Source organism: Cariama cristata, unplaced genomic scaffold (assembly GCF_000690535.1).
Source record: "Cariama cristata isolate BGI_N322 unplaced genomic scaffold, ASM69053v1 scaffold15548, whole genome shotgun sequence".
NCBI lineage: Eukaryota > Metazoa > Chordata > Aves > Cariamiformes > Cariamidae > Cariama > Cariama cristata.
This window is the reverse complement of record NW_009631767.1, coordinates 2,629-15,009: the sequence shown is the minus strand read 5'-3', so window position 1 is coordinate 15,009 and position 12,381 is coordinate 2,629. Positions and strand designations below refer to the sequence as shown.

The following is a 12,381-nucleotide window of genomic DNA, read 5'->3' as shown; positions in this document are numbered from 1 at the left end:
AAAAATTAATATAAAATAATAACACCTATAAAATATTAAAGTGGGAGATTTGCTGTGTGGATGTCCCTTCACTCCGTGCTGGCGTGAGGGCTTATGTGTCTCTAAGCATGCTTGTGCCCTTGCTGTCTGCTCTGAGTCGGCATCTACCTGGGCTCTAGATTTGGCGAGCCAGCTGTGTTGATACTCTTTGATCCCCCAGGGATTGAGACAGGCAGCGTGGTGCTGAAGCAGCCGGCCAGCGTAGCTGAGATCCAGCCCTCCTCCACCGTGGTGTTGCGATGTCACATCGACGGCCACCCACGGTAAGGGTTATCTCCTGAGGAGCGGACCCTGCCAAGGGTCCCCCTGCACCTTCGCTACGTGCTCTTCCCCTCTTTCTCTCTGTCTCTCTCTCTCCTCTCTCCCACGAGGATTCAGTAGAGTCTAGGGAAGGCGAAAGGCAGGATTGAGCCTGTGGTTGAGCACCGGGGAAGAAGGCAAACGGCTTCCTCAGAGCCACGTAGCAAGGAGCACAGTAAGGACGGGCTGTCACAGTCCGGTCGCTGAGCTGCTTAGTGTGCTGCGGTCACTCTCCGTTGCTTTCCACTCATGTCCCGTCCACTTGGCTGCATGTCTCATGGCTTCGTGTCTGTGTCGGGGCCAGCAGTGGGGACAGAGAGCCAGGGAAATGGGCCATCTCTGGGCTGTCTCCTCCGCACACGTGCTCTCTGGGGAGCCCTGTTGGTGCCCTGCACCTGGTCACCCTCTCGCCTCTGTCTTGCAGCCCCACGTGGCAGTGGTTTCGGGATGGTACCCCCCTCCCTGTTGGCCACAGCACCTATTCTGTCAGCAACAAGGAGCGAACGCTGACCCTACAGAGTGCCAGCCCCGATGACAACGGTCTCTACTACTGCTGTGCCCGCAGTGCCGTCGGCTTCGTCTGCAGCCAGAACAACTTTACGCTGAATATTATTGGTGAGTTGTGTCCCGGCTGCCCAGGGCCGGGGGTTTGGCTGGTTTTGGGCTCTGCTAACAGCCTCCCCTCTGCTGCAGGGTGGGAGCCAGGCTGCAGGGGAAGTGGCAGGCTGGTGTGACTTTGCCTATGCAAAGCCTCTGGCCAAAGACAGGCCTGATATACCTGGCCAGGTTTGAACCCTACCCTGTCTACAGGTGTTAATTTGCCCCTGCATCTTTCTCGAACATGTCTACACTGTTTTCTCTGGTACTGGAGCACCAGGGTCCTCCCTCCTTCAACAAGGTTTGGACCCTGCGGGCTGTAGGTGCTGCTGGTTTTGCTGACACCAGTGCCACCGCAATGCCATGTGGCTGAGACCTTTGGAGGCAAAGCCCAGGGAGGGCAGGAGACATTGACTTTAGAGAGGTATTTGGAGTTGGACAAGGGAATTTGCAGTCCGGCGACAGGTTTAGTCTGTTTGCTAGGAGCCCAGGGTGCTCAGGGCCTTGCTGGAAGCAGAAGGAGCTTTCCCCAGAGCAGCTACCACATCCAGTCCTAGCTGCGTAATTACAGCCGTGCTGGCATGTCTGCCTCCTTTGTGCTCGCAGGGTGTGCCCGATTCTTTTTTTGAGTTTCCCCCAGAGCGCTGGTGAAGGGACATCACAGGCCCCTCTGCTCTTCTCACCCTCCTGTGGTCTCTGCCATTGCAGACGAGAGCTTTCCTCAGGCAGTGATCGTCCCGCAGGACCTCATCGTGACCAAGAACGAAGAGGCCATGTTTGACTGCCAGTTTGCAGCTGTACCCCCTCCCACGCAGGAGTGGCTCTTTGAAGACAGCCCCATCACCAACAGATCCAAGTAACAGGGACCCCAGTGATGTGGGCAGGGCTGGGAGGAGATGGGGACACTGTATTCCAGAAGCAACAGAGAGAGGCCAAACGCTGGCCATACCCAAGGGCAAGCATTCAACATCAGGCTGGCCGCTGGGATTGGTTTCTCAGCTTGGCTGGCTTGGGTTTAGCAGGGCCTTGGGACTTGTGCATGGCCTTTATCTGCAGAGGACACGGCAAACAGTTTGTCCTCAAATGAGTCTGTGGGGGTGTCAGTCCTAGATGCCCATGTGTGATGATCCCTAGAGTTGGGGATGTCTCCCAGCCCCAGATGTTCATGTGTGGTGATTTCATGGAGCCAGGGACAGCTCAAGCCCCATACACCCACTTAGGACAATTCCCAGAGTCAGGGATGTGTCCCAGTCCCAGATGCCCGCAGGTGATGATCCCCAAACTGAGGGACACCTCCCAGCCGCCCACATCTGCACAGCGATCACTGGGCCTGTGGCTGTCTTGCACCTCCAGGTCCCAGTGCATGGTGATCCCCAGAGCCAGGAGTGTTTCTGAGCCCCAGACACCTACGCATGGGGCAATGCCCAGAGCTGGGGACATCTCCCAGCCCAGGCTGCCCACGGTCGGTGATCCTGGAGCCCGGGATGTCTCAGCCAGGCTGTGCAAGGCAAGTGGGTGCTGTCTGGGTGCTGGGTGCCCAGTGGCCCGGCAGCTCCCGGGCGCCACCTTGTGCCCCTGCCCCCGCTGTCAGAGCTGGCCCAGTTGGGTGATGCATCTTCTGGTGGGAGCCAGCACTTCTCCAGAAGAGAGACTATTAGCTCTTTTCCTCCATGAAGGTTGTGTCCCATCATCTCCTTGTTTATGTGTGCTGCTCCCCCCTGCGCTGGGAAGCTTTAACTTGGCACAGAGTCTTCCTCTTGTTTGCACAGGCTCATGTAGGACATCACAGGGCTGGGGCTCTGGCCCATGTCCTGCAGAGATGTCCACTGAGCCCTGTCTCTGCCCGCGTCCCCAGGACCACTGTGTTCGCCAACGGTTCCCTGCTGATCACCCAGGTGAAGCCTCGCAGCACCGGTGTCTATAAGTGTGTTGGCCGTGGGCAGAGAGGGAAAGCTCTTGTGCTGAAGGCGACTTTGCGGCTAGCAGGTGAGGTCCTAGGGCTGGTGGCAGGGCGGGCAGTGGGTCCCAGAGTTGCAGTATCGCGCTGGAGCTATGTGACAACATAGCGATGGGTCGGGACATGGAGAACTGCTTGATTTATCTGTGAAATGGCTCATCCTTGCTGCCTGGATGAGAGGAGAAAACATAGATTGTGCGCTCTATCCCTTGGCTGGTGCCTCTCATGGGGATGATGATGCTGGTGGGTTGGCTACACGTTCCTGCCTTGTTTGAGCCCTTCTGTCTATTGCTCCTCTCAGAGATCGAAGAAATGGCACCCTTCTCCCCGAAGGTGTTGACGGCGAACCAGGGGCACCATGTGACCTGCATCGCCCCGCGAGGCATACCCACACCCCAAGTCTGGTGGGAGAGGAACCAGGAACGAGTCCCCACTACTGGCAGGGTGCACCAAGAGGCAGAGCAGCTCGTTTTCACCAGTATCACCGAGGCAGATGCGGGGACCTACACATGTCATGCTTCCAACAAGGCTGGAGAGAAGAAACAGGAGCTGAGCATCACTGTGGCTAGTAGGCAGCTTTCCGAGAATGGCTGGGAGCAGAGAAGGGGGCTGGACCAGGGGTTGGGGTGAGCTGGGGTGGGATGGTGCATCACCTCACTGATAGAGAGACACATCTGTCATGGCTGGGCTGCAGAGCCCCATGGCTGGCTGCCCACTGCCTGTCTGGTCTGCACTGGTGCTGGTGAGCAGCCCTGTGTAACCCCTTGCCTCTGTGCCCAGCTGTACCCAAGTGGGTGGAGATGCCCAAGGACAGCCAGCTGGAGGAGAGCAAGCCGGGATACCTGCACTGCTTCAGCAAGGCCTCCCTGAAACCCACTGTCACCTGGTACCGTAACGGCATCTCCATTTCTGAGGTGAGGCGATGGGGCAAGCCCCTGCCGCTCATGGGCAATCCTACCGGGCAACTGCTCGGCTCCTTCCTCTGCTGCTGCTGTTTCTTGCCTTGCTCCTAGTCCCAGCATCCCTGTCAGCCCCACTCTGGCCATATACCTGGCACCATCTCCATCCTACTGGTGCATGGGTGCACAACTGGCTGTCTCTAGCTGCTTGGCTGGCAGCCAGCCCTATGCTTTTGGGCCAGTGACAAGAGAGATGTCCCTCAGAGAGGTGTCTTCGCAGCTTGTCTCAGTTCTCCATGTGGGTGTCAGGGCTGTGTCTATCTGAGGCATGGGTGGGTATGTGGAGCATCAGGAGTGCCACAAGCAAGGTCTGATCCCAGGGCTGGTGACAGTATCATTTCTGCCCTCCTCCCTCCCTCCCTTCCTCCCTCCCTCTGGGCAGGACTCACGGTTTGAGATCTCTGAGAATGGGACACTGCGCATCAACAACGTGGAGGTCTATGATGGGACCGTGTACAAGTGCGTGAGCAGCACGCCAGCGGGAAGCATCGAGGGATATGCACGGGTGCACGTGCTAGGTATGCTGATACAAGCACTCCACATTCTCCCCTTCTGGGGAGGTCTTTTGCCTGGCAGGGTGCAGGCGTGATACCCCCAGCTCCAGTGCTTCCTGCGGCTTTTGGCGGGGGGCCGAACAGCACATCTGTCTCTTGCAGAGAAGCTGAAGTTCACCCCGCCACCCCAGCCACTGCAGTGCATGGAGTTTGATAAGGAGGTGACAGTGTCTTGCTCAGCCACTGGTCGGGAAAAACCCACCATCCAGTGGACTAAAACAGGTAAGGGGGGACTTGGGTGCGAGGTGTCTGTTTCTGACCTAGGACCCCCAGGAATTTTGCATTGACCCACCTCCAACATGGGTGAAGCAGCCATGCTGCGGCTGCCTGGGAAGATGCCATGTGGCATAGTGCTTCGTGCATGACTGCTGCATCCCTCTTCTTGGCATCCTGCAGATGGGAGCAGCCTACCATCCCACGTCAGCCACAATGCCGGCATCTTATCCTTCCACAAGGTGAGCAGGAGCGACTCGGGGAACTACACATGCATCGCTTCCAACAGCCCGCAGGGCGAGATCCGTGCCACTGTGCAGCTCGTGGTAGCAGGTGAGGGCTCTACGGCAGGCGGGTGGGTTTCCTGCTGTGCCGGTCTTGCAGGGGGTTTGCCTGGGTGGCACCCAACTGGCATAAGCCTGCAGAGAGAGAAATGTCCGACCTGACCCCAAGCTCTGCCCCATGGCACTTGAGTGTCTGGTTTTGTCAGTGCTTTGCATACAGTCCAAGGGGGCATGTGCCACGGTGCTAGTGCTGGCCCTGCTCCCTTGTGGGAGCTTAGCACCCTTCCCAGGATCTGACAGCGTTCATGTCAACCTCTCTGCCTTCAGTTTACGTCACCTTCAAGCTAGAGCCAGAGCCTACGACAGTGTACCAGGGCCACACAGCCATGTTCCAGTGCCAGGCAGAGGGGGACCCTGTGCCACACATCCAGTGGAAAGGGAAGGACAAGATTTTGGATCCCGGCAAGCTCCTGCCCAGGTACACAGCCTCCATTCCAAACTGAAATGTGGCACGGCATGGCGCTCCCCTTGCTTGCCCAGCGTGTGGGTGCAGGTGGTGCCGTCTCGGATTCCCAACTTGGGGGGCACGCAGTCGGTCATCTCCATGCCCCAGGGCCTGGACTTTCCTGGCCCCAGCGTTACCCTTTCTGCCAGAGCCTGTCAAGCTGCAGGTGAGCTGCAACCATTTGTTCTTGAGCATTGCGCAGCCTGAGATTCAAGATGATTACAGTGGGGACATTGGGCTGAGGTGTCCTGTGGAGATGGAGGGAGCTGCAGATGCCCCAAGCCTGCCTCTGCTAAGGGCTCTCTGTCATTGGCAGGATTCAGATCATGCCCAATGGCTCCCTGGTGATTTACGATGTCACCACCGAGGACTCTGGGAAGTACACCTGTATCGCTGGCAACAGCTGCAACATCAAGCACCGCGAGGCCTTCCTATACGTTGTAGGTAAGGGAGGTGTCCAATGTCGGGACATGGCCTCCTGGTATCTCCGCCAGCTCTAGGCCCTGCTCCTGGCCCCACTGGTGGGTGCTGCGTGTGGGGTCATGCCTGCTGGGGAGTCACAGCAGCATCCCTGTCCAGATGCAAGGCTGTGGGCTGTGCCCAGCACTCTGTGGCTGGACGAGGAGGTGGCCATAGCACTGGGCGAGGGGCTTTTCTCATTCCTCCAGCACATTCCCTCATGGATTCGGTGCTCTCTGCCCCACAGACAAGCCAGCAGCAGAAGAGGATGAGGGACCTGGCAGCCACACACCCTACAAGATGATCCAGACCATTGGGCTTTCGGTGGGGGCGGCTGTTGCCTACATTATTATTGTGCTGGGGCTGATGTTCTACTGTAAGAAGCGGAGAAAAGCCAAGAGGCTGAAGAAGCACCCGGAGGGCGAGGAGCCCGAAATGGAATGTCTGAATGGTGAGGCCAGCACCCCTGGGGGTGGGGGCTTCACTCCTGGTCCCTTACCCGTGGGCTGGAGGGGCTGAGGGAGCTCCCAGGGAACAGGGGACTCCTCCTTACCCTTGGGAGTCCCTTGCTCATGGTTTTGGCTATGGCTGGTGGCAGAGACCTGCTGCCAGGTGAGAAATAGGCAAGTTAGTGTGAAACCTGCATCCCAACCCCACATCATGCCATCTCTGTCTGCTGAGTTATGTGTCGCTCCTGCTTTCCAGCCCCCGTACATGGCATCACTCCCTTTGCCAAGGGGAGGGGAGTATCCCTGTTGCAGTGTCATGAAATAGTAGTACTCTGCCGGCCTCCAAACCACAGTTCAGCAGCTCCTGGTGCTGGAGGGAAGGACTTTCACTGAACAGCCCTGAACTCTGCTGTATAAGCTTTCAGCATCTACAGCATCCTCCAACAAGGACTTCTGGAGCATAACAGGTTACCTAAAAACTATCTCTTTGCTTTTCAAGCTTGTCACCAATCAGCCCTGCACTGGAACACGCAGCTGTTATGTATATCTGATTGTTCCTGCGAGTGCTTTTTCTGGTTGCACTATCACCTTTCTGAGATGAGGAGCCCCAGATAGGACTCAGTGCATACAGCTTTGCAGAGTGACACAGCTGTGCTGGGTCCTGTTCCCAGCTGCGCCACTGGCTTCAGTTCCCTGACCAGAGAGATCGCTCCAGAAAGAGAGCAGGCAGCTTGGAGCGGAGCCCACCACTGCGAATGGGACATCAGGGTTGCTTTCCCCAACTCTCACGTTGTATCTCTGGCTGTACCTCCCCGTGCCTGGTGTCCCTCTGCAGCTGGCCACAGGTGGCCTGTACCTTCACTGCTAGCTAAGTTGGTGGCTTTGGCAAACAGCTGCCCCTTCCATACTACCCCGGTTCCTACCTTCTGTATGCCCATGGAAGGATGTTCCCTCCTGTCCTGCGACAGCTGAGCCACTTTTTAACAGCTGATTCCATGGGGCCTTGCAAAATCCCTGCAAATGGACATTGCACGTGAGCTACATGATTCCTTCAGTGAACCCAAGAGATCTCTGGGGCACCATTTTCATTTCCAAAAGCTGTTTCAGCTCTTTTTCCTGACATTGTGGTTGTCTTTGCATCACTAATACCAGTGAGAACTTGTAAGCGATGGGGTGGAGTTGAGTTTGCTGCCCTTATAATTCCCAGGATCTCCCCCCACACCACTGTAAATGTAGACATCGTGCTTCCCCCTCTCAGTTCTTCAGCACACAGCCATGTCCTGATCGCGTAGGGGTTGCTGTGAGGTCCTGGCAAAACATCACTGCTGGGTTTGGCTCCTGTTTTTCCTCTTGTATTGGTACTTTGAGCAGAGCCAAACCCCCACAAGAGAAGTCTGGCTCTGGTGAACCTCCTGGGAACAGGGGTGCAGGAGCATTTCTGTGGCTTTGGGCTCTGCTGCTGTGGACAAGTCGCAGGCGGCTCACTTGTGCCAACAGGCTCTGGTTGGCATCCTTTTCCTGGGAAAGGATCTGTTTTAATCTTTTTGAGGTAGTCTCAGATTTTTATTTTGGCCTATCCTTATTACATTTTTCTTTTTATTCTGCCACAGTTTGCCTCCTCTTATCCCCTTCCTTTGGAATCAGTTTAGCTGTCAGAGAGATGCATCCTCACTGCTACACACAGACCCGGCTGCCCAGATGTCCACACTCCTTTTTGGTACTTCCATAGCCTCTCTGGAGAAGTGGATTGTGTTTGTAGTCGGCCCCAGTGGAGTTACCCCCTTCACCATGGTCTTCAAAGATTTGGCTCTTTTCCTCCTTTTGATGTGGTCCCTCTTTAGCTGGGTGACCTGAAGTATCTCAGCACCTACCTGATGACAAGTATTCCCTGGCTGGCCACCAGCTGACTTTTCCAGTGCCCTCAGTATCCAGACAGATTTGACCTTCCTATGGATTTGCAGCGGATCCTTCCTATGGATTTCCTATGGATCAATGCGCTCCTAACAAGTCAAGTCACCTTCCAAGGTCACATCCTCGGTGTGCCACATCCTCTGTAACAAGGGTGCTTGCTCTCAGTGTCCCTCTGTCTGACTGTGCTACTTTTTTGAGGTGAATACAGACACAGCATTTGGGGAGGTTAACGGCTGCGGGGACTGAGGGGAGCATTTGATTTCTGTGTTAGTATGTGCTAATTTCTCCAGGGCAGCATGGCTGTGTCTCTTTTTTCTCCAGGACATGCTCAGGTGTTGCAGGCAGATGGGCAAAGCAGGGCAGCTCCTCTCTACTTGATTCCCCTCTGGACTGCTGGATACAGAAATTAAACTTCCTGTTCATTTTTGCGGTCCCTTTGTTATTGACTGTCTTGTCAAAGCCCTGTGAAACACTGGGATGTCTGTTCTCCGGAGTGTCTGTTGTGGCTGCCCGCTGGTGCTGTCTCTCAGTGGCAGCGTACTCACTCTCCAGCCTTCGGTATTTTCTTGGCACCGTTGCAGTGGTCGTCTTGTATTATCCTCTTGGCTTCAAGCTTGTAGTCTTGAGACGCTCTCAGTCATGAGTGCAGACAGCACAGAGTCAAACAGTCTTGCTAATAATTAGCATAAAACCAGGGAGAATGTAAGTAGCGTCGAGCTTTGATTTATAGGGGAGATGGGGGTTTTTTTGCTATCATCTTCTGCAAATGTTACTCCAGCATGTGAGAGAGGACAGCTGTCAGTCGCCATGGCTCTTAAATCAACGTATCTCAGTTTTCAGAGCTCCAAGCCTACCTGTGACAAAGCCATGGTCCCCGTCATCGTGGCCAGACCTGCTCAGGACGTGCTGGTGGGCTGGTACCAGTTTTGTACGCATGCAGTGTAAGCATGCGTGTACACATGCTGCTGTATGATACCCCTTGGTGGAAATTACGGGCAGTGGGATTCCTGTTGGAGTTACCTCATGTTGGGTCAAGTCTTAATTTCGTGATTAAATCCTTTTGTACGGCCAGGTGTTTCCTTAATGCTTGCTCCTGGACTAGCTGAAATGGAGTGTGCACAGTAACGCAGGGTGACGCTGCACGTGTGTCAGCCACCTCAGCTGGGTGCTGTGCCCTGCTTTACATTCAAACTCCTGTCTTCAGCTTATGGAAGGTACGGCTTCCTAGTGCTAAATCTGATCCAAGCAGTAAGTGTATTCAAAATCAAGGTTTGCTATCTATACAGCTACCTATACCGTCTTTCCCCTACAAGCTGCCCATAAAATGCAGGGTTCTCTACTTTCTTAAGGCAATAATGTTTTGTTCTGTTCACTGGCTTCTATTTGTGCCAGGAAAATTTCTAGTGGAGTTCCTGAGCAGAAAGCTTGCTGGCGTTGATTGCAAGGAGAGTGCTTCCTAGCACTGCTTTAACCCAGGCAGTAAAAGAAACTCCAGGCTGATCTGGTCTGACAGGTTCAAGATTCCCAAGGCCGTGAGCGTTGCCGGCTTGCTGGGGAGTGAGCAGGAGCAGGGCGTTCAGGCTGCAGCAGGCAATGACAGATAGACTTGAGAGTCTCTTGGGCATCAAAAGACTGTGGTTAAAATGAGCAAGATCCTCTCTGCTCTGTCTGCTTCACACATCCAATCTCCTGCTGCTGTTCTGCAGAGTTTTGTCAATGGTAGTTTGGATGTAGGCACCCCTTTGGGATGACTGAGTGGCATGGGATAGACAAGGCCAGATGGGACTGGTTGGCTCTGGGACCAAAGCCATTGCTCAGCATCTGATTTCAAGGGTGGCTGCAGGGCTGCCAGAGACGGGGCCGGACGTGAGCCCAGAGGGAACAACTGTGTGGAGGCCACTCGGTTGCTTGGGGCTAGACAGCAAACTGGGGTGCTTGGAGCCAGTTGTGGGTGCTTGGAGTGTCAGGTGATCCCCAGCGTGACATTCTCTGCACGGCCCAGCAGGATGCTGAAGCTGTTTGTGCTTCCTTTGCAGGTGGTGCTTTGCTGCAGAATGGGCAGATGACAGCAGAGATCCAGGAAGAAGTGGCCTTGACCAACCTGGGCAGCAGCTCTGGGGCCAGCAAGCGGCACAGCGCTGCCGACAAGATGCACTTTCCGCGTTCCAGCCTACAGACGATCACAACCCTGGGTATGCCGGGTCACCCTGGCCCTGTCCCCACTCCAAACAGGGAACCTGTCGCTGAAAGCCCAGCATGTCCTAGCCAGAAAACTGGATGCGCTGGGGTACAGAGGGCCCTGCAGTTGCTGGGCTGTCAAATCCATATGCTGTCCTAATGTATGCTGTCTTCCCATGTGCTGCTCTACACTTCCAGGCAGGGGGGAGTTTGGTGAAGTGTTCTTGGCCAAGGCAAAAGGTGCAGAGGATGGTGAGGGTGAAGCACTGGTCCTGGTGAAGAGCCTGCAGACGAGGGATGAACAGCTGCAGCTGGATTTTCGGCGAGAGGCAGAAATGTTTGGCAAGCTGAACCACTCCAATGTGGTGCGGCTGCTGGGGCTGTGCCGTGAGGCAGAGCCGCACTACATGGTGCTGGAGTATGTGGACTTGGTAAGGGCCCTGCCAGCAGTGCCTGCAGGGAGGAGGAGGAAGGGTGGACAATAGGCGTGGGGTCTGCAAGTGTGACGTGGTCCAGGCTGAGCTTACCACTGTTCCCAACGTGTGGAAGAGTCTCGAGGGGAATGGGGGTCTCCTGCAAGACCTGGAGGTGACTTTGTCCTCTTCCATATCCTCCTGATTTCTGGTTTATGTCCAGGACTCAGCTGAATAAGTTAAGCTGTGGGATTCCATGGTGCAGAAGGGCTGCGAATGCTAAGGGCTAGTATGGTGAGCCTGGAGTTCATGGGAGAGAAATAAATTTGGGGCATGAAAAGCCTCCTGAAAACATCAGGCCTGCTTGCCCTGATCTTAGCCAGTTGAGGCCCAGAAGTGAGATACTGGCTTGCCCTACAGGGCAGGGACCAGGAAGACAGGTGGGGACTGTGGCCCAGGAGATCAGGATCCGTGGGCCTGCTACATCTGAGCACTGCAGGGACCGATGTGGCTGGCGTCGTGCAGAGGTGCTGCCTCTGAGTTGGTGTCTGTCTCCCAGGGGGACCTGAAGCAGTTCCTGAGGATCTCCAAGAGCAAAGATGAGTCTCTGAAGCCGCAGCCCCTCACTACCAAACATAAGGTGATGGTGCAGCTTTGGAAGTCCTTTGGGGCTGAGGAGGGCAGCCAGTGCTGACATCTCTCTGGGGTCAGGTGTCTCTCTGCACACAGGTGGCCCTGGGCATGGAGCATCTCTCCAATGGCAGGTTCGTGCACCGGGACTTGGCGGCCAGGAACTGCCTGGTCAGTGCCCAGCGGCAGGTCAAGGTCTCATCCCTGAGCCTCAGCAAGGACGTGTGCAACATGTCGGCTGGGAGCCTGGCAGGGGAATGGGAGGGGATGGGATGGCGCCAGTCTCATTGCCTGCTTGTCCTGCCTGCAGTGAGTACTACCACTTCCGTCAGGCCTGGATCCCGCTGCGCTGGATGCCACCTGAAGCTGTGCTGGAAGACGAGTTCTCCACTAAGTCGGACGTGTGGTCCTTTGGGGTGCTCATGTGGGAGGTCTTCACGCATGGAGAGATGCCCTACACCCCGCTGGCTGATGATGAGGTCCTAGCAGGTAGGTGAAGTACCTTGTGCTGTCCGTGACATTGTAGCCTACTTCCTTTTCTTGTGGTGGAGAGGGCTAACCAGGCTGTGTGACATCCCCCTTCTTGACACGGTGCTGTTCCAACCTATGTGGAGAGATGCTGCCCTCCTTGCACCCCACGGAGAGGATCACACCCTTCCCAATGGCTCTTTGGACTTTGCTTTCACACCAGGTCTGCAATCAGGAAAGACGAAGCTCCCGCCCCCCGAGGGCTGCCCTTCCCGCCTCGCCAAGCTGATGCAGCGCTGCTGGGCCCCCAGCCCTAAGGATCGACCCTCCTTCAGCGAGCTCGCCACCGCCCTTGGGGACAGCCCAGCTGACAGCAAAGCCTGAGCATCCCGGCCCTTGCTGGGGAAGGACGCGGTGGGATGGACAGGGGTCTGTAGGTGCCTGGTGCCTGCCCCCCCTGCAACT

The 12,381-nt window shown here is 55.8% G+C and overlaps 1 protein-coding gene across 1 annotated transcript; it reads left to right on the top strand.

Annotated features, from left to right (window-relative positions):
- Window positions 1-199: 199 nt before the first annotated feature.
- PTK7 (protein tyrosine kinase 7) lies at window positions 200-12,368 on the top strand (the record flags this gene model as incomplete). The annotated part of the gene is made up of 18 exons (XM_009706114.1): window positions 200-302; window positions 764-954; window positions 1,645-1,792; window positions 2,792-2,922; window positions 3,195-3,461; window positions 3,674-3,807; window positions 4,235-4,370; window positions 4,509-4,628; window positions 4,803-4,952; window positions 5,231-5,381; window positions 5,725-5,852; window positions 6,115-6,318; window positions 10,264-10,419; window positions 10,604-10,836; window positions 11,378-11,458; window positions 11,530-11,681; window positions 11,759-11,937; window positions 12,140-12,368. Coding segments are annotated over 18 exons (2,825 nt in total), but the record flags the coding sequence as incomplete, so codon positions are not given.
- Window positions 12,369-12,381: the final 13 nt, after the last annotated feature.